The following is a 21,597-nucleotide window of genomic DNA, read 5'->3' as shown; positions in this document are numbered from 1 at the left end:
ACAGACACTGAAGTTCATCAAGAGTATGCTTCTTCATTTCATTAACCATCGTCAGTTTCTATATTTGTTTTATGAACACCTGACTTTACACTCTATGTCTTGAACTTCAGTAATGTCACATCTTTCCCCACAGAGTTTCACTTCCCGTCCTGAAAACTAGGTCAGAGTTCACACCATTGTTTCTGATGTAAAGTGTATCATACCCAAATTTCTTTTAACTGATTGAACTGTAAGCTGTTGTCTTTCGTCTGCCGCTACTCAACTTACCTGTTGACCCGAACCACCCTGATGGAATCAGTATTCCTGGTTCTCCTCTGATTCCCTAAAACAGAAAACTTAATTTCAGTCTTTCAGTTTCAGAAACTGTGATTTCAATTGTTTGAGTCTTGATTACTGGATCAGGAGTTACAGAATGAGCTCACAGGCTGGGTTTGAACTGATGACTGTGACACACTTCCTGTTGTTCATCATATCTAGATCTTAATCTGTCACACTGGGTTTTTTGATGAACTCTTGCAGACTAAGGTTTTATGAGGTGATGGGACAAACCAGCTTGTTGACAGTTAGATATGTGATATGTGCTCTAGTGTATGGGGCTGTAAGCTAGTTTGGAATATGATAAGTCAGCTGTAATTTGACTCTGTACCTCTATTGTTGCTACTCTCCTGACACATCAAACTTTTTTGACCTTTGCTCAATCTGATCCTTCCTCAAATCCCCTCAATAGCTTTATAGTTCTTAAAATCAGCATATATTAAAACTGTAAAACAATATTATTATTGAAATACTTAAGGAAATTTTGGTTGAGGTATCCATTTCATTGTATTCTCACCTTAGGACCGGCTCTCCCTTTTGGTCCTGCTTCCCCATTATCTCCCTGGATGAGAGACCATCATTACATTATAAATTAACTCACACCTTCTGAATAAATGATGAAACATCATCTCTCATTTTTTGCACAAACATACCCTTGGTCCAGGACCACCATCTAAACCAGGAAAACCCTGAAACAGCAACAAAAACAGTGTTTTTAAAGATGACTCATGGAAGGTGGACTGTTGCTTTGTTAAAATGTGCAGATGCTCACTCTTTGTCCTGGGAGCCCGGTCACACCAGTCTCTCCTTTGTTGTCAGCCTGGATAAACCACAAAAACGGCAAGTGAGCAGAACAAATAAGGCTGATGTGTTTGTGTTAATATGTTTAATTAATCTTTCTCATGACGTACAGGAAGTCCAGTTTCTCCTCTATCACCCTTGGCTCCTGGAGGCCCTGGAGGTCCCTGAAATAATAAATAATGAGCATTTTAGTAATGTTCGTTCAAATGTCTGAAACAATCTCATATCTTCAATATTGTGCATTTATTTGCAGTTGTACAGACCGGAGGGCCAAAGGGAGGCTGAGAGTGGGGGTGAGTAGAGTTTCCTGGTAGCCCTGGTGGTCCGATATCCCCCTGTGGTGTAAAGAGGAAAAAAAAAAGTCAGGAAGTGGAGGCGGAAACAGATCATCTGATTCTTTAGGTAAAGGTTCAAAGAACACGGTTTCAAAATACTTTATTTAAAAAAATAAATATGATGAAAGTGAAAAACGTATAAAAAGTGCCACTGTGCCCTGTCCTTGTCCGTATAACACTTCAAAAACACCTCTGTAATTTTTTGTGAGCTTATAACGTTTGCTTCATTCAGTAGTGGGTTCATAGAAAGTGCTACCATAAAAGAAATTCTCTGTTTTTGTTGTTTCACTCCTCCTGCTCTGCCTCTGCCACGCTGCACCTGTACAGCTCTTTAACTTTCCAGTGCCCACCTGCAGGGTCTGGCAAGAAGCTTAAAGAAATAATCTCATCACTCCTCTGAATGTTATCAAATCTGCGAGGAGTGACGAGGTTCAAGTCAAATTATCGAACACTAACGATGTCCTGCTGCCAGATTAAAGTTTCAATCAACACAACAAGAGACGGCTGACTGTAACCAGAAGACTGGGGACAAAATAAAATGAGGATTTTCTTTAGATCCAGAAAAAAAGTTTTAGTCCCTGGGACATTTTCTCTGTGTCAGAGTAAAATGTGATTCATAGATGTTGGTCATCACTCACTTGGTCTCCTCTGAGTCCTTTCAGCACTTTGGTCATTGTGCCCTAAACAGAGAAACAAACCACACTCTTAGCTGAGAGGATTTATGGTCCTATCTGATGAAACTATTATTTATTATATCAAATACATCTGGGTGGTGCCTTACCTTTGGTCCACGAGGCCCTGGAGGCCCTGGGGGCCCCTATATAAATACAACCAGAGATACCATAAGCTTCATAATGTAATGGCACATATAATAAAAGGATGCACTATCAAAGGTTTTCTGCACACATACATACGCACTTACCTTTGGTCCGACGAAGCCTGGGTTGCCTGGCCATCCTGGGGCTCCCTGAGGCCCCTAAAGAAACAAACAAACAAGCTTAAGTTGCCATATGAACCAATAATTAAAAATCAATTGAACAATGAGTCTTACCATCAATCCGCTCGTCCCTGGTGCGCCTTGATCTCCCTGTGGAGAGAGTCAACAACACCTGAGGTCAGTGGGATGAATATATGATGCTTTATAGACTCCTGAAAACCACTTTTTGAAGCCAACTGGAGTTTTATACTCCTCTTCCTCACCCTGAAGCGCTCCATGTACACACTCAGCTCCAGAGAGTCTCCCTTTTCTCCCTTCCTGCCAGGTTGTCCCTAAGAGGTGAAGACAGAGATGAAAACAAGACGTGACATGCATGAATATGAATCCAAAGTCAGTCAGTACAGCACAGTCAAGGCTTTACTTACTGGATAACCAGGAGAGCCATTAAAACCAGGTGTCCCTGGTTTCCCTGCATCTCCAGCTGTCCCATTACAGCCGTCAGCGCCTGGCTTTCCCCTGGGTCCGGCTTGTCCTGGGTGTCCCTACAGAGAGAGACAGAGAGGAAGTCAAGTTTCAGCAGTCAGAGTAAGAGGATGAGTCAATATAAAAACTGTTTATGGTTGGAGGGACTTACAGGTATGCCATCATTTCCAGTAAACCCAGGAACACCGGTCATTCCCTGCAGAGCCACAACGTCACAAAACAAAAACTCAAACGAGTCTGTTCAAATCTTCACCATCAGACAGAAAAACAGAACAACACTTACCACACTTCCTTTGGGACCGATGATGCCTCCATGTCCACGGTCACCTTTATGCCCCTTGTGTCCTTGGATGCCAACATCACCTGGTAGCCCTTGAGGACCCTGAGGCCCCTGAGGACCAAGAGGCCCTGGGGGACCCTAAGATTGGATAGATAGGTAATAGAAAGGTGAGTTTATATCTGTATCAGCTCAGCAACAATATTTACAGAATGCGAAGTCAGACTAATGCAAACTGTGTGAAATCTTTGAAAGAACAATTAAATCAACTCACTTTGTGAAACACAAATAGATTGGAAAGGAAATAAAGAATGGAAAGTAGATTTAAAGAACTTAAGTATCACATCAAAGTAACTAGAAGAGGAAAAAAAAGCCTAAAACTGATGATTAAAAACACTTTCCATATTTGGATTTGTTGATTTCAGCTTGTAATTCCTGAGTAGACCACAGAGGGGAGACAAAACTCTTTCTTTTTAAGTACAATCATCCCCTTAGCTCTTTACAGCCACCTAGTGGCTAAATAGTGTACTTGCAACTGCTACAGGCATAAGCTTTATAGGGAAGAAGAAACTGCCTCCATCCATCCATTTTCAATGCCCCTGATCCTTTTCAGGGTCATGGGTGACTGGAGCTTATCTCAGCTGTCTTAGGGCGAGAAGTTGGGCACACCCTGGACTGGACACCAGTCAGTTACAGAAAAAAACTGCCTCTTTGGGTCCAAAGTGTCAAAGATGCATTTGAAACCAGCATAAAAACGCTTCACATCATCAGGCAAATGTGATAATTAGTCACAACTCATCAAGTCCGGTTCATGGTAGACAGAGTTTTAGTGAATTCAGAAAAGTACGGACTGCTGTCTGCTGTTTTTTTTAAACGAAACTTAAGACTCAAGATGAAAAGATAAACTTTAAAGCCAGACTTTCTAAAAAGCATCTTGAGTGTAAACAGCAGATAGCGCTGTTGTCCGTGGCTAAATAAAAGCGTTTTATCTTAAAGAGAAGCCTGAGTCTTTAAAGGCTCTAAGCTTTGTTATCAAACGCTCAATCAGGATCTTAAATCAAACCAGGAGCTCTCTAAGGTTACTGGAGACCTCTGTGCAGATACCAACCTGTTTTTATCACTCAATTTTACCCCCACAGTTGGATAAAACTGATCATGTCCAGAGGGAAAGGGGTTTGGTCGACATATACCTCTACACTGACTGGCAGTTTGCTTCGTTCAATCAGCTGAGAGAAAAATTTAATCTGCCCCAGTCACACTTTTTTTTCCCATTATTTGCAAATAAGGTAGTATGTTCAATCCAAAATTCATGATTATAAGACTCTTCCAACCGAAAACAAAATTTTCTCATGTCCCGAAAAGCAACCCTGACTCCTGACATCTTATTTCCTAGTGTGTGTACGTTTGACAATTGTGTCTCAGCTCCTACTGTGAAGATCTGGGAGAGCTGGGCATAGCTCTCTCAGAGGATTTGTGGGACAAGAATCTATCTATGTTACTTTCTTGTACTGTGAACAGTGGACACCAGCGGATTCAATTTAAGGTGGTCCATCAACTTCATTGATCTAAACACAGGTTTCATCATTTTTATTCCTTTGTTTCCCCATTGTGTGACAGGTGTAAAGTCTCAGAGGTCACACAGACTTTCATGCCTTCTGGTCCTGTCCTCTACTCACTGGATTCTGGTCCAAAATATCTGACTTGTACTAAGGCCTACAATAAACCTTATCTGCCAGAGTCACAGTCTTTGGCTGCTCACAGTCAATTGAGGGATCCATTTATTGCCTATTTGGACAAAGCTGACGAAAGCTGAAACTCACTTTGTTGCCACCATGGACCTTCTTTTAAGAGACTCAATACACAGGGTGTTTAGGTTGTACAAAAAGACTGACAGTTACAAAAGAAATTTCTGTTTGTCTCTTGCTTATTTTTTTCTATATCCCCTTTTTATTACCGTACGTGTCTGAGCTGTTTTTGTTCGTCCATTTATTTGTGTGTTTTATCCTTGTTTATTTGTATTATACAAAAAAACAACAAATAAAATATTGGAAAAAAAGTTTAATCTTAACACTTATAGAATTTTATTATTTCACAATATTAAAAGACAAAAATAAGACATTAACACTTGCTTTGATCTAATTTTTGGCAGTGGGGGGGGGGGGGGGGGGGGGGTGAGAAGGGAAGACTGATGGTCAAGGCTGGGAGTGGAAACAGCGATCACAGCAAAAAGGACTAAAGCTTCTGAATATGGGGCGCCTGGACACAGGAGAAGGAGCAGCTCGAGGAAGGATACTGGAATGGAAAGTGAAAAACTCAAGAACAATACTTATAAAAAGGTCAGAAAAACACGTGAGGTCAAAGCCACCATGGGAATGGGTTAAGTATGCACGGTCTGTGAGGTCACAGGGTCGGTAAGCGATGACCCCTGAGGTTTGGGGGCCTGACAGAGTTCCTGTGAGAACCAACAAACACAGTAAAAAAATGATCTGGGCCTTGTTGTTTCAAGTGTCTCGAAGGATTTACTAAAACTGCAGCGAGTCTAAATAACGTCAAACAACAATTCAAACAAGCTCACAGACAAATCACACGCAGACGAGTGAGACCAAGCCTCAGATGAACTCAATTAATTGCTGATAAATGTGTGTACATGTGCGCTCCTGTGTGGTAGTCAAAGCTTTGTCTACTAGGAGCTTTTTTTAGAGTAGGACAAGTGTGTTTTGTCTTCAGCTTCATCTCGACCCTGCAGCTGCTGCCTATAGAGCCGACAGCAGACAGACAACAGCGCTGTCAAAACAACTCAAACTCCATGGTTACCAGGCGGGTGTGTCGGATAGTGAGTGTGGCGAAATCCCCCATTTATTCATAAAAACATTCAGAGGACGGACAGATCAGGCATTCATGAGGTTCTGTCACGTGAAACATCTTTCCCACAGAGATGTCTGTGTCACCATGTGGATCAAAACCATCATGAAACTGGGAAAAACACAGAAACTACAACACAGACAGGAGGCTGCACACACGCTTTGGGCTACAGAGATTTAACCCAGATTGTTTGTTCGTTTGTTTGCTTTTAATAAATCTGCCATTAGACAGGAGGAGGATGAAGAGCTGAGCAGACATGAAGCTGCATGAGAGATCTTTGTCTGACGCTCCTGCACAGTTTGCTTTGTGCACTGGTCTGTGTCTTTAAGATACGGGCTGATAAATACCAGTCCTCTCTCATGGATGATAACCTGGAGGTATTTTTGGAGGAGCACTTGTGTGTGTTATTGCTTGAGCACTGCAAAACTTGAATCTTATCGAGTGTTTTGTCTTATTTTCAGTAGAAAATGTCTTTTCAGATTTAATATGAGCCGCACTCACCTAATTAGTCCAGAAAAATGTCTTGTTTTAAGTTATTTGAGGAGAAATTAGGTCTGAATTTCTTTAACAGGTCAAAAAAATCTGCCAATGGAACAAGACAAAAGTCACTTGTAATAAGACATTATTCTTGTTATAAGCAAATCTTTTAGCAAGTTTTTTTTGTTCCACTGGCAGATTTTTTTTAACTAGCTACAAGCAACTCAGACCTCAACAAGACATTTTCTGGACTGATGAGTTAAATGTAGCTCATATCGAACATTTTTACTTAAAATAAGACAAAAACTCCGGATAAGACTTCATTTTTTTGCAGTGAGCAGACCTGCAGAAGTAGCATTTGCATCTTATTTTCAATGAAAATAAAACCTAAGATATGAGAAGACAAAAATGCCTGGGTTACATTTTGGTGGCTCAGTGTTTTCTGTTCTAATCAGTAAGACTGATTGCGTCAGGACTCATTTCCTCAGACCCTCCAGTCCTCCCACCTGTTAATGACCAGCCCTCCACAGCTCCACTTCCTCCATACCTCCATCCTCCCCATTCTTATCTGCTCTCAGGACTTCCACCCTCCCCTCCTCGAGTGCTCTTACATCCCTCTGCAGCTCCTCTTGACCTCCCTTTTCTGCTGATATTCTCTCCCTTCCTGTTCCTGCTGGGAAGGAGGTGACAACTTATAAGGTGATAAATCAAAAGTTAAGAAAAAAAATGCTCTTGGTGCTTGAATCAGCGAGAGAAATAAGACGAGAGGCTCAGAATGTTGTCTTTAACTGTACAGAGTGAATTTGTGAACTTGTTTTAACCCTGACACTAGAGGAAGTCTTCAGACAGACATGTTTCAGAAATGACTAAAGGACATCAAACTCTCCGACTTGCATGTCTGTTTGGGTCTGCGTTCCTCTCCGTCTTTGAAGATTGGTCATGACTTTAACAGATTAAGAAGCTTAGGAGACACACGCTGCCCTCTAGCTTTTTTTTTTTGTTACTGTAGCCGTCTGAGCTGCTTTATTTTTCTTCCTGTCACAGCCGCCTAACGCCATGCCTTCAGTCTTGTGTCTCGTGAGCTTCATAATGGGAGACGTGGAGCCATCAATCAGCGGCCCAACCTACTGAAGCCACAGGGGGAGGAAGAGGAAATGAGGCAGGCCAGAGGTAGATCACAGCTGAGCCTTAATCTCTAAAGGTTTGACCTCTGGATGGAGTAGTTTCTGCTCTGTAGACGGTTTCATTTCTGCGTACAGCCCCGAGAGAAAAAGACGAAAATTTGTCGCGGACTACTTTACAGGATGTATAACATCTGACAGTCTCTGTTTGTCTGGCTTCGGTCATGTGTTGTTGAATCCTTGAAACACCAGCTCCTAAAGTCTTGATCTGTGTCAGGTGGAAATAAAGCAGACTGTAATGTCAGGATTACACCTCGCAGAGTAAACAAGAAGAATAAGAAGAAATAAATGCTGGTTAAAAAGGAAAGAGAAAGTCTGTATTGTTGAAACCAGATTGAAAGAAAAACTATAAAAACAGTAATAAAACGCCGGCCCTTCCCACAGCGCTCTGCTCACTGGTGTCTGCTTTTTATTCCATCACCTCTCACCTCGTTTCAGGGGCATAAACTACCACACACACACCCTGGCTAAGTGAACAAAGCGAGGCTCAGGTGAGAGTTGATTTGATGCTGACAGTGAGGAAAATCTTTCCCTGCAATAAAAAAACCTCTACCATGAGAGTTTTTTCTCATTAAATGATTAATCCATCTTTAAAATATCATTTAACAATATCAACCAGGTGCCCAAGCTGTATCGTTTGCTGCTGCAGGAATGTGTGAGCAGATTTTGGACAGTGTGCCATGTGAGAGGCTAAATAAGGAGAGAGATAGTCGTAGCTCTCGGCTGATTTCAACCTTACATCCTTAGGATGCTGTGGAGGGAGAATCAGGTGTTTGACAGCTTTATCAGAATCAAAACTTAAGTCTAAAGTTCACCCAAATTACGCACATGAGACACCTCCCAGTCATTATTTACCCCGGTGACACAATACAAAACAGACAAAGCATCAGGTTTATACTGCAATACCTTAAACAGCTATGTGCTGTGACTTAAATCCAGAGTTCTCTGAGAAAATCTTTCCTTATCCTAAACCCACTGCCCTCTCCCTGAGTGTACGTGGGTGTGTTTGTATTTCTCATTCCTGAAACACAAATCTATTAAAAGCCCCCCCCTGCCTGACACCATAAATTTCATCTGGACCCAGACTGTCCCCGGGGGTGGACGGTTTTAGGAACGACCCGCTAACAACAGGATGGGAACCCACAGCCCAGTGCACAAACCTCTGACCTCAGAGAGGAATAAAAAAATATCAGTAAACAAGAAGCCGGAAGTGCCCTCTGTTATTTTATCTGTCTGTGCTGAAAAACTGAGACCCTGGAGGATATTTTGTGTTTAAAAAGTAAAAAAAAAAAAAAAAAAACTGATTGCGCCATACACTCAAAGATAAGGAGGCTTGACAGAAATAAGAGGTAAGGTCACAGGAAAGATGAGAAATTATAGCTCAGAGGAAAATAAAGTAAAGATGCAACAATAACAGGAAGTCAAATTCAGGGATATGCAAGTATAGAAATTAATGATGTAAAGCTTGAGTCAGATAGTTTGTTTTCAACTTGTTTGAGGATCGAGGTACAAAAGTATATCTGGTCATGGTTAGCTGCCTGCTGTGCTGAGGATCTACAGTTTGGGATGTCAGGTGTTTAAACCAGAGTCTAGAAACTAGTTTGTAGGACTTTCAAAGAGCCTGATGTCAAAAAGATGGGATAGGAGCCATAGCTAAGATAAACTGGGTCACACAGCGCCCCCTAGTGGAAAGTCACTGAGAACATTCACTGCTTGAACAGAAAAAGAGAAACAGTATGGAAGGTCATATCCTGTACATTCCCCTCGTCTGCCAATCACTGCATTAAAAATGTTACAATATTTATGGGACACGGGGTCTCCAGTTCCTGAGTGGTAAAGTTTGGCAACATTTCACCTAAAAGCCTAAAATGCTGCTTTTCTCAACAGTCCTGAACAAATCGAATCTGCTTGAAGCGAGAGAATGAGCAAAATCTGAGAAAAAAGCAAAAAAAAAAGAAGAGCAGTTTTTCAGTCAATTATCAAACATTTAACGTCTGCCCTTTCCCTCAGACCCTCACAATCAGGATCAGACACTTAAGTGGATTTGGTTCCACTGCTCTGCGACCCAGCTCACATGTTTTCTCTGGATACATTTTTCTTGGACTCATTTCCTGAAGATACGCGTCCCCTCTGCATTATACCCAGGGGGAAATGGGGATCAGCTCCCCTGGAGGGATGGAGAGGTTAGAAAACAGGCCTGAGGGGGACGAAGAGGGTCCTCAACTGGATGCCCTGAGGAGGACTCGGGCTGAATAAATAAACAGCTGCAGATAATGTTTAAAAATCTATTAGAGTGTGTTTAGATCTCTGTGCTGAGGTCCAGGAGGTCAGGTTTCAGAAACTGTGTCTGGAGGGAAATGTTGTGTTTGATGACTGCGGAGGAGCAGAGTGGATGTGCAAGGATGCTCAAGAAGCTTCAAGGACAAAAATAAATGGAGATAAAGCTTCAGACAAATAAGTGAAAACTTTATTCACACCTGCTGCAGAAACATCTCTCTCTTTTGCTTATAGTTTCTCACATGCAAAGAGAAAGATGAAGCACGTAACATTCCCACAAACATCTGTCATTTCTTGTCACTTGCTTTGTTTTTCATGGAGGTCTGCTGCTCTCTTCTGTTTAGAAGTTCATTTACAGAGCAGTCCAGCCGCCTTGAGACAAGTTTATGTTAGAATTAATGTGTTTAGACCCTTCGCTAATTTTTCTGCACGTTTGTCTCACGTGCTCACACACGTGCCAGAGATCTGGCAGCATCCAGAGCAGAGACGAAGCCGATGACCACTGATACTAAAGCGTTTGTGTATGTGCGTGACAGAGGGTCTGGATGTGCTGAGGGTGTGTGTTGAAGATCAAGACTCAAGGGGGGGATCCCAGGCTGAGAACAGAACAGCTTAGACCTCTGGGGTCTCTGGGCCTGGACACCTGTGCTATTGCCTCACGTAAGAGGAATGAGACGTCCCAAGTCTGGGGTCCAAGCACATGTGTCCAAACAAGACACAGCTGCAGGCTTCGTATATGTGACAAGTGAAATGTCTCAAATGAGGTGTTGCCCTCACCTCAGAGACCGACCACCTGTGTGCCTGTATCGCGTGTCCAGAACTGTCTGAGTGTGTGTCTGCACGTAATGAAGTCCATCAGGGGTGTTGGTACTGTAATCCCACAGTCACATTTATCGCTGAGATTATAAAGTCATTACAGCTTCCATACAGTGGATCACCCAGCATGCAAAGGAAGTCGGTTTCTCTAAAAGGTACGTATGTTTAATTAGCGTAGCTGTTCGAGAGGTCATGGGAACCAGGAGTGTGAGAAAGCTGTATATTGTTAACATCAGGGAATCACAAAAACACAAAGTTTATCATCTGGGAACCATCTGCAAGGACACATCGACCCACATTCCCCTCTACAATCAAAAGATCCATCCATGATCGGAGCAGCCATAAATATCGGTATACTCTCTGAGTTTCTGAAACATCTTTGAGACGTGATTTACACATGCATAAAAAACACAACAGTGAACAGTGATGAGAAAATGCGCGTCTGGAAAATGAGATTTAAATACAAATTCCCAGCTGTGATCTTGGCTCTCGCTGACATGGACTGCAGCCAGTCACATTAGATAGGGGGATACCTTTGTAATCCTCGAGGCATCATTCTGCCCCCATCGATCCCATCCAGCTGGCCAATTTTACCAGTCTGGAAAAGTTTTTCATTTCCCACATGGGATGCAACACCCACTGCCATTCCAGCTGCAGAACACATTCCTGTGTAGTTTGCAAGAGAGCAAATCAGGGCAGAGGTCTGTGAATGTATGGATGTAGTTTAGTTTACTGACTGGATCAAGTCCTCTGAGGTGAAAATCGTGGGTGTAAAAAAAAAAAAAACAGTGTGAGGCAGGAAACAAATTACAAAACATTCAGATGAATTACCAAACGACAGATTCTTTTGCACATCCTGCGTCATCGCCATGTGTAACCTTATTCCTGGGAAAATATCAGCGCTGAGCTGCATTTCCAAGAAAAGTGGAAAAAATATGTGAAATTTGGAGAAAATCTAATTGTTTCCTTTGCAGCCAGCCCCCAATGAACATTTCACAACAAGACCTGATGGGGAACACATGGTGTTGCTGTGGTGACCCACAACACTGGTCACATTTTTCCTACGGGACCCTTTCCATCGAGCATAACGTTTCCTGACTGCAGACGTATATCCTGTATCTACACAAGAGGACGTACAGGATTCTCAGCAGGAGTTTGATTGATATGGAAAAGGCCGTGCGCGTCTGAATGTATTTTTCAATAAAACAAAGAAAGAAGAGGATTAATAAAGTGGTGAAGGAAATGGGTGAGGCTTGGATCACAAAACCAGCTACATTTTATCGTTGTTTTCATTGTTTTAATACTCCTCTGTGATCAGGGTTTAAGCATGCGTAGGTTCGGAGTCTCATGTCGTTCGAGCCTCCTAGCCAAAACATAAAACAGGATATCCTTAGATAAACTGACACTATGTACCTCAGAAGATGATAACGCAGTTAGATTGTAGATATCAACACAAGAGCGGCTTGTTTTCTGCCTAAATACTTGCAAGGTTGCAAAAACATCAAGTGGCTCAACTGCCAAAAGGTGTTTAAATCTTCTCAACCGCATTTGCATTTCTGCATTGTACACTCAAGGTCTGGAGCTAAAGCTGCACGTGTACTGCAAAAAAAAAAAAAGCTAACATCGAAGGAGGAGCATCGTTTGGGATGAGGTGAAAAGCTAGTTGGTTAAGTTTAAATATGAGGAAAAATTATAACCAGGCTCCAAAATACATCATATCCTGGTTCAGTTAACACTGGAATAGTTTTAAAATGTTGTGAAAATGCACCCAGATATGTCAAATACAAACACAAAAAACACAGGGGTTAGAAAATGTAACTCCTCACACTCGTGGTGTTTAATTCAACTCACCTCCAGTAATGAGTGACGCTAACATTAGCCTTAAGCTCATTTGAAGAAATACTACAGCCTGGTCACCTTTAACCCCACAGATTGAGTTAGCAAACTTAATAAAGCATCGCTCGGTCAAATACAACAGTAAACTGGTCAACAGGTCCTGCTAATGTTTGCAGTTCAGGTTTTGACAAAGAAACACTCTTAGCCAACATTGTTTCTTCTGTTTCTTTATGTTTTGAGCTAAGATCTCTTAAATCAGTGTTTCTTAAATTGTGGTCCGCAAAGACCATGAGGAAATTGTGTTTTTTCAATGGAACATTCACAAAAAAGAGGGGGTGGGGGTGCGAGTTGTTCGGCTACTACGTAAATTGATAAAATCTACAAAAAATGGTTCATAAAAGCATTGAGTAATTTAATTTAATCTAAGTACTTAAGTATTTAAATACCAGAAATTTTAAGTATTTTGGAATAATGTATCAGTAATGTAGTTATACTCAGATTTTGAGGTTCATTTTCTCCCTCACTCTAAAAGAAAACAACAAACAAAACACCAGACAATGAGGAAATGAGTGCACTTTTTTACTCTGGTCTCTGTCATTTTGAAAAAAACTTGTTCTGAATAAATATAAATAAATTTTAATCATGAAAATAATTGGTGTTTATTCCATTTTCAAAATAATCGTAGCCCTAGCAAGTTGTAACATGTATGAATTGAGTTTATAGCATATGAGTTTGTTCTCTGGAGTGTTGTTCTGGGGCTATTTAGCTCGTGGTGGTCTGCAAGAGTTTTCTGGGGGAAAAAGTGGTCCTTGGTCTGAAAAAAATTTGAGAAACACTGTCTTAAATTAAAAGACAGGATACTTCTGACATCACATTTCAGTTATTACTTTCAGTACTTAATAACTCCATTACACTTCTCCTAACATGAAAAGTGCCTTATTATTAGTAGCTGTTGATGCTTGATGAGTGATATCTGGCTGAGAGGTTCAACATGATCCTGTTTTCCACATCTGTAATTACAGTTTTAACCCGTGGTTACAGTACATGTGTGTGATTTGAAAAGAGATGATCCTTTGTAACTCTGCTACAATGCTCCTTCTGTTCCCAAACAGCACCCATCGCCTTAAAATGTGAGAGTGATCTGCTTTTATTGGCTCTTAAAGCTGGACCACAGCCGAGTGCAGCTCTGCGGGTCAAACTGGGCTTTGACTGAGCAGAAGAATTTCTTTTGACTGTAGCTGCAGACGATGAAGTCATCGAAGACGGACGCTATCTTTGTGTTAATTTGTGCCAGAGAGCTGCAGTTTATTTCATCCTTTGAGGTTTAGTTATACGATGTTTATCAAGATGGGAAACAAACACGGTTGAAGCTACTTTGATATTCTACTTTTTCAGTGTCAGTAGTTGGGGAAGTTCTTAGATTCAGAAGGTTGATTTCATTCTATTTTTCTCAGAGATTTCTATTTCTTCAGATATTGTGATGAATTGTTTATTAATATCATTATTACTGTCATTACTGTAGCTATTGTATGGATATTGTTAAATCTCTTGGCAGCTGGAAAAACTAACAGAGAAAAGGGAGAATGTGTGCGGTGTGAAGACTTTACTGAGCTAGTTAACGATTCTGTTTCTTCTGGGCACGACTTCAATGCCTCGCTAATTTTAAACAGCTTCACACCAGATCTCTTTAAAACAGAAGGATTTTTTTCTGTTTCATCACACACTGAAGCAGCTGGCTACTGTCTGTTAGTCAGAGCGTCTCCCTTCTTCTCTTATCGCTCCCGAGCTTTGGTTTTCACACAAGGACAAAGCCAGTCAGAGATCCCTCCTGAATTCTTTCTTCCAACAACCTTAGGAAAAGAAAATCCTCCTGTCCCAGAGTTTAAGTGATAGCAGCAGGTTTCAGCTTCTCCTCCTACACATGCATCATTTTTTCATTGCTCTTTCATAGTTGGTTCATAAGAAGCGTGAGGTCACGGTCAGGGAAGTGGAGGTTTGAGTTAAATAACGTGGACTGCCTTTACACATCATGTCTTCTGCAGACATGTGAATCCACAACAGGCCTGTAAATCAGCTCAATGACTTATCTCTCATCTTTAGGATCAGTCTCTGTCAGAACAGATGAATCAAGTCAGATCAAAGTAAACAAAACTGATGGAAGTTCCTCTCTAATCAGACGAGTCCAACCTGACTTATATCGAAGGGTTGTACAGAGTTCATTTTCATCAAACAGTGGAGCAGGATGGTGATGTTTTGTGATGTTTTCAGAGCCAAAAATGCCTCCAGATCATCACTGTCAGGGGAAAAGTATTCTTCAAACTGAAAATATTTGCGCCTCACTATAAATGTCATGCATTTCAGAGTTTTATGATTTGCTTTGAAAAGGTCTGACACGTCACGGTGTTAGAAAAGTCAAAAGGTTGTAAGCGTCCAAACAAAGAGCCAGGACAGAGCCAGAACCTTTCTTCTTTGGTGGAAATATGTTCGCAGAGCTCTTTGATCTTCCTGATTCGACGGCGTCCTGGGAAGGGCCTGACAGCCGTGGGCGCTGGATTTAGCACGATGGTACAGACTTGTTTTCATGGAACAAGGAAATCTCCATTTTTAGCTGCAGCAGAAAACACAGGCGATCTTGTTCCCAGAGACTGTCTACATTAAAAAAAGATCAGTGGACCATCATTGTGCTCAGCTTCCTGAGACGCGTGTCACTTCCTGTTCTGCATCAGCTGCAGAGGCTTTCCCATGGAGGAGAGGACAGCATCACGTATAGTGTCTGTAATAACTGTCCAAACATGTCACTCTGTACTTTCTCTCCTCTGCTCTTCAACCCAACTTTCTTTTTCTCTATGAAACCTGGCGCCTCTCCATGTTTCTGAGAACTGGAGATTAAAAAAATGGAGCACAAAAGACTGTATTCATCTGTGCAACATGTTTTCTGGAGAGGATGCACTCTGTCTTGTGCTCACTTTCTCATGCTGCCCTGCTTTTATGAGATCTAAATCTGCTTTGTTTGAAACCACCTAGCTTGGATCCTTCCCCCTGTAATCGACCACACTCACCGCCCAGGTTTTGTAAACAACCTCAGATGCTTAATGTGACCTAATTTTCTCGTTACTCCACTTTCTGGTGTTTGTTCTTCTCTTTTATTACGATTCCTTGGAGAATAATCTAAAACGGAAAAAGAAAAAACTTTTTGAAGTGTTTTTTTCTGCATGCCTGCGATGTGTTTGCTGCCAAAGGAGTGGGTGGTAAAGCTAGAGAGTCAAAAAACGGTCTGCCAAATCTCTGCTTCCCCCTCTGAGCAGAAAACCTGTAACATTAATGTATTGACGTCCCACAAACAATCAGTTTCATTCTTTTGCTTTTGCTCTCTTCCATTGTTTTCTTAACACTCGTTAGCTTCTCACTTTCTTGCTTACTTTCAGTTTTGGGGAAACGGTCTTTGGAATCTTGGCGCTAATTCATGAACTACCTTATGTGACCCTCTTTCTTTGGCAGCATAAGTCATGTCCTTGACCTTCTTGCCACCTCAAGTATCCAAGTATCATTTGTATCTCACACTTGTATGTTTAATGATTTGCCCGACTAAGATACACATCCGCCACTAACAACACAGACATGAGGGTTGACATGCTGTAAAGCTGACAGACTGATACAGGCCATCATTTATCAATCCTATAATCCCTGCAGCTGTGTCAAGTCCCCGCCAATCCGGACAGATGTTTGGGACCAGTTCGACTCATTCACAGCGGCGCTCATCATCGTAACTTTCCTCGGGGAAAGATTTGGACGGAAAGGGGACGTCAGCACCAACACATCTGTGAGAACCCATCTTCAACGATTTTCGTGTTCACAAACAAGTTGTGTAACTCATAGAGTGGGAATTGTTTGGATCAAAAAGAGTAAAAGACCCTTAGGCATTGGAAAATTAACAAGATTAATATGCAATGAGTCATAGTCAACAAGTGATGGACAAATACAGAGAAAATGGGTGATGCCTTCTTGGAAAGTACAAGATGATCTCTGAGTAAAAAAGAAGTTCAAGTGTCAAAACCATAGACTCAAAAAAAATGGACAACATCTTGCTTGACTCAGAGTGTAATCGCCACAAAAACTGCTCCCCCTGGTGGCTGGCTGCAGTATAGGTAAAAAAAATCCATCTCTCAAGTCATTCGAGATGGGCTGTGGTCAAACTTTTACAAAATTAATACACCTCGTAGAAATGTTTCTCACGTCTGATTGTTGTGGTGATTTGAAGATATCATTTGGCTGTCTTGTATTCAAGTCCTCTTTTTTTCTGAAATGTTTCTTTTTCATTAGTTACACGAGGTTGAAAACAAGGTTTTACGTCAGGTTTAACGACGATTAGCAGCTGCTGTTCTTGTGTATTTTTTTTGAGGATTGTAAATATTGTCGGAGGTAGAATCAAGAAGTGATTAGACTCTGGAAAGAAAAAAAATATTAGTTTTGTCACCTGGCTCCACTCAGATTCTCCCAGAATCCCTCACAGTCTTTACTGCTCAGACTCTGGCTGCACAACTGCTGCCAATCTCTGCGCCTGTGACGGGGGAATTTTGGCTCTAAAACTGTACAACGGTGAATGACATAGCCACGCTGTCCACTCTATAAACAGTCTATGGTCAAAACTCTTGAATGTTTTCACTGATCATATCTAACAAAAATGGTGTTTGAATGGTTGTCTGTCTTACTATGCAAAGTCTGGTAAAAACACATGCATGATCAAAACCTGTGCAATCACATCAGAGGAACATGCAGGACGGGTCTACTCGAGCATCCGTCAGATGTGGAATGTGGAACTTCCTCTCTCTGTCTCTCTTAACGCCTCCTGACAGGGTTTCCTGCATCCACACAGAGCGTGCAGGTCAAAGGTCAGACCTACTGTAAAGTCAGTCTGCTAAATTCATGCCAAAGTCCAGCTGCTAGACTTTCCTGTTCATTCCTTTCCTCACCTCTGTGTTTCCTACCAATGGCTCCCTCCGGAGCTCCTCTCACTGTAAGACGGGAGTTTTTTAAGAGTCAATCACAGTCCTTGAGTTTAACACATCACACAGATGAGCTGACGCATTTATGGTTCCTGTGAGCGCGCTTTACAAGATAAGAAAAACAGAGGAAGTAGCCTGAGCACAAAAGACGACAAGGAACAAAAACTATCCTCTACTTCTTTACAGGCCTGCAGAAACCCTTTCCTATGGTCACACTGAGTCTGTTTGAATCTTTCCCTCTAAGACTGAGGGGCTTATTTGAAAACAAAGCTGTTATCTGTCTGATACTGACTGATAATAAACGTTGCACTTGGGGAAACCCCCCAGTCTAAAGGCGTCTATCTGATGATCACAGCCGCACGTGTGTGCAGCATAAAGCAGCTTGTGCAAAGCTCCGGCCACTCACCCTAAGCTTTTTTATCTCAGTCATGTTTAGTCTGTGTCTGTCTCTGGATTTCACACCCGGTTGTCTCTCTGTCTTTTCTCTGTCTTTCATTTCTCTCCTAATGGGTCTCCCACTCCTCAAACACTCCTTCCACTCTGACCTCTTCCTTGACAGGGGTTAATGGTGTGAATTTCATCACTGAAACTGTACCAAAGTGTGATAAGTATTTCAAGATAACGAGCTCCAGCTGCACAGTCTTTCATAACGGCTCAGACTCACACGTGCTCATGACCATAACTCATTTAAGTTGGATTGTTGGGATATTTAAAGCACCAACTTCAGACCGTGATCACATTAAGATGCTATGATGAATGCTGAGCCACACAGGCTTCTTTTAAAAGAATGTCAAACTTTTTGACTGAGTCTGAATCACTCTGCCAAAAGCTCTTCTTTGAAACCAAAGATCTTAATGAGAGAAAATAGTTCATTAACATTCTTCTATTTTAGAAAATACTGATGTAATTTGCCCGATCAGACAAGCAGGGAAGATTTTGGAAGCACTCCTTGTATAGACATAATTGGTGACCTTGTTCGAGAAAATTTTCTGGAATGGATTGATAAATATATATTTTTGTGGGATAGACATCTGAGAATATTTATGAATGTGCGTGAATGGTCCAACGCTGGTTAATTCAAACCAGAAGGGTCAAATAAAGTCTTTTTAATGGATTTGTGAGAATATCACAAAATGCAGAATGACTCCGACATCCTCCATGAGAGGAGAGTAGGTGAGAAAGAAAGAAAGAAAGAAAGAAAGAAAGAAAGAAAGAAAGAAAGAAAGAAAGAAAGAAAGAAAGAAAGAAAGAAAGAAAGAAAGAAAGAAAGAAAGAAAGAAAGAAAGCTTATAAAAAGTCTCAAGGAAAGTGGTTACAGTAAAGACAGGATGGAGGACTTACCCTGGCCCCCTTCTCTGGGAAACATTTACATCCTTCGCTGCAGTCTCTTCCTCCACAGGGGCCGCTGTGCTTCTTCCCACCCTGCTAGACACAAAACAGACAAGAAAGAAATTTAGATTTGTGTCCATGTGTTGCTGCAGTGTCTCCTCTCCGCGGTGTGGGGTGAACTGATGTAGGTGTCAGCGGCTGTGTTTGTGTTCACTGTGGTTTGTGAATACACTTTTTGTTTGTGCGTGCAGCTCTGGTGCATGAATGTGGAAGACTGTTGTGTATATCTGTCTGGTTTACAGAGGGATGTTTTTTATGCGGCTCGTATGACTCATGGTCCTGACATGAAGGATGGCCATGTGAAAAATTGAAACCCTATTCAACAGAGGGGCTGGGTCCGGACTCTGACGGGGGGACAGTCTGTCTTTGAATGTCTGCATACCGACAAAACCACCCAGCATCAGAGGCCAGAGTGTGCTAGACACGACACAAACACACACACGGAGAGTCAGTGTGGAAAAGAAAGCTGTGATGAAAACGGGGTTTCCCAACCCAAAGGTCAAAGGTGACATTACCCCACAGTTGCTGAGATAGCTATCCGACTGCCAGGGGGAAAGTGATGGACAGAGCTGGTACTGAGAATAATCCCTACTTGTTTTTTAAATTTGGTAATGGAGAAATTACGCCTAAAAACAGCACCGTCTCTGAACCTGAACTACAACTCAGAGCACTGTACGTGCGGCAACAAAATCAACTCATACCCCAAGGCGTTTCTGCATTTTGAGGCATTTGTTTTGTGCAGAAAAAAAATGCTGTCAGAGTAAATGATGCTGAGCGGACAGGCCCTCACTCTCATCTGCTCTTTAAATAGAAATGTGTGCAAATCAGTGACTGTATGCCCTCTTTAACACAAGTTTCATGCATCTTTGAACACAGGAAACAAAGAATCTGACCAAAATATTCCATTAAACTTCACGTGGTGCCTGAGGTTAGTTCAGGAGATTTGGAAAGACTCCGCAGAGATCTTGAAATGAAGCATGCCTGATAAAAACTTGATTTTATACATGCAGAAAAGCTTCATGTAGCCAGTTATGACGTCCATCTCTCAAGACCACCTACATCCTCCACCTACACAGCCATACCATAGCCTCCTCCCCTGGGCAGCAAATGCCTCAACACCCTCCTCCCTTCTTCCATGTAAGAAATGAGCACTTTATGCCCACAGTGGGGACAAAACAGCAGATTAAGAATCAGAATAATTCTCCTTCCTCATTTTGAGCGGCTGCTCCAACAAAGGCCACATTGAGACCGGCGTTACACACAAAGACTGTCTTTTACTTTGTAGACGACGTCCTTTAATGATCCCCTATCACCACAACAAAAAGACCCTCTCCTCCTCCCATGTGGAATGCAAGAGGCTGCATTTCTTGCTTAACTATCTGGATCTAAAGGGTTCCTTACAAACTGCTGTTTGATACAGCTAAGACATGCTGTGGGCTTAATGTAGCCTGCAAACTTACCCGCCGTACCCCTGTAATTTAAAGCATCAAATCTAAAGAAAATTATCCGTCCAACACCGTCACAGTTTTCAAATTCTCAGAGGATGCAGAAACAGGAGACCACCTAAGGACACGCTGGTCTAAGGATGCAGCATGACCTTTCTCCACACCGAGACGGAAGTCCAAAAATCCCAGACAATAGCCTGCGTCATCCCCGCACAGACAGACAAAGGAGCCGGTCCCATAAATGTGATTACACATTAAGAAGCAATGCAATAATTCCACTTTACAGTTTACAGGCTCAGAATAGCTAATGGCTGTTTCAGATGGGGACAATAGGACTGAGCTGCAGTTTCCTGTTTAGTCCTTCCACTGTCACAATGACCCATTCTTCAGCAAAATCACCTTTTCCATAGATACTGTACACACACAGTGGAAACATGCATTTGAATTCATTCCCATCAGTGTAACTCAAGCTTTTTAGGGTAAAACAGGAAGAAACTCAATTGTTAACGAGACTGAAGAAGTACAAAACTTTTCCCCTAATCAAAATAAATAAATTACTTTAACCATAATCCAGACTCCTGATGGAATAATCTGACGAGGACGAGTTTTTAATGCAACTTTTTTTCTCATAAAACTCCACCACTTTTCAAAGTCCAGACATCCTGAAAACATTCAGCAGCTACAAGAGAGACAGATTAATCAAGACCACCTAAATACTGCAGCGCAGGGTCGTACAGACTTTCACCATATATCTGACATTTGTAAAGTTCCAGTGAAAGAAGACCTGCTCCCAGTCTCAACACTAAACGCTCCACCAGACTCAACATTCCCCTGAGAGCCACAGAAACACTCAAAGAAGCAGAAGAGCCATCGCTAGGTGTCTTCTACATTTCCGCAAAAGACGCTGATGTCATCCTGCAGAGTCTCAGTTTGTATCAGGAGAAGTTTCCAGAGTTGTTTTGAAACTTGTCATACAACAGTGTATACGATATGAAATAATGCTCATAAACGAATGGCTTTCTCAGTTCAGGGATGTTGGAATTAATCATCTGTGGCTTCTGGTTTATAGTCCAGCTCGCCACTGCTGATCATCCCTGCTGCAGTCATCTGCTTTACCTCAAAACTGCAATCACGTGCGCGAACATTGACAGGAGTCCTCAGGG

At 41.8% G+C, this 21,597-nt stretch overlaps 1 protein-coding gene across 3 annotated transcripts in view; it reads right to left on the bottom strand.

The window, feature by feature from the left end:
• The window catches only part of col4a2 (collagen, type IV, alpha 2), a 63,832-nt gene that overhangs the window by 9,794 nt on the left and 32,441 nt on the right, over window positions 1–21,597 (bottom strand). For 2 of the 3 annotated variants that reach the window (XM_074694621.1, XM_074694620.1), the window contains 15 exons: window positions 18,942–19,025; window positions 3,155–3,289; window positions 3,023–3,067; window positions 2,814–2,930; window positions 2,652–2,720; window positions 2,503–2,538; window positions 2,374–2,427; window positions 2,233–2,268; window positions 2,090–2,131; window positions 1,380–1,451; window positions 1,227–1,280; window positions 1,088–1,135; window positions 969–1,004; window positions 833–877; window positions 268–322 (listed from right to left, as the gene is read on the bottom strand). In XM_074694621.1, coding sequence (XP_074550722.1) covers window positions 268–322; window positions 833–877; window positions 969–1,004; window positions 1,088–1,135; window positions 1,227–1,280; window positions 1,380–1,451; window positions 2,090–2,131; window positions 2,233–2,268; window positions 2,374–2,427; window positions 2,503–2,538; window positions 2,652–2,720; window positions 2,814–2,930; window positions 3,023–3,067; window positions 3,155–3,289; window positions 18,942–19,025 — 928 coding nt within the window. The remainder of the gene's footprint in view (window positions 1–267; window positions 323–832; window positions 878–968; window positions 1,005–1,087; window positions 1,136–1,226; window positions 1,281–1,379; window positions 1,452–2,089; window positions 2,132–2,232; window positions 2,269–2,373; window positions 2,428–2,502; window positions 2,539–2,651; window positions 2,721–2,813; window positions 2,931–3,022; window positions 3,068–3,154; window positions 3,290–18,941; window positions 19,026–21,597) is intronic. The other variant, XM_074694622.1, reaches the window with a different exon arrangement.

This window comes from Halichoeres trimaculatus, unplaced genomic scaffold (genome assembly GCF_033239565.1).
Source record: "Halichoeres trimaculatus isolate MK-OKI-2021-1 unplaced genomic scaffold, fHalTri1.1 fHalTri1_scaffold_19, whole genome shotgun sequence".
Classification (NCBI taxonomy): domain Eukaryota; kingdom Metazoa; phylum Chordata; class Actinopteri; order Labriformes; family Labridae; genus Halichoeres; species Halichoeres trimaculatus.
The sequence above is the reverse complement of the archived record's forward strand: the minus strand, read 5'-3'. Positions and strand labels throughout refer to the sequence as shown.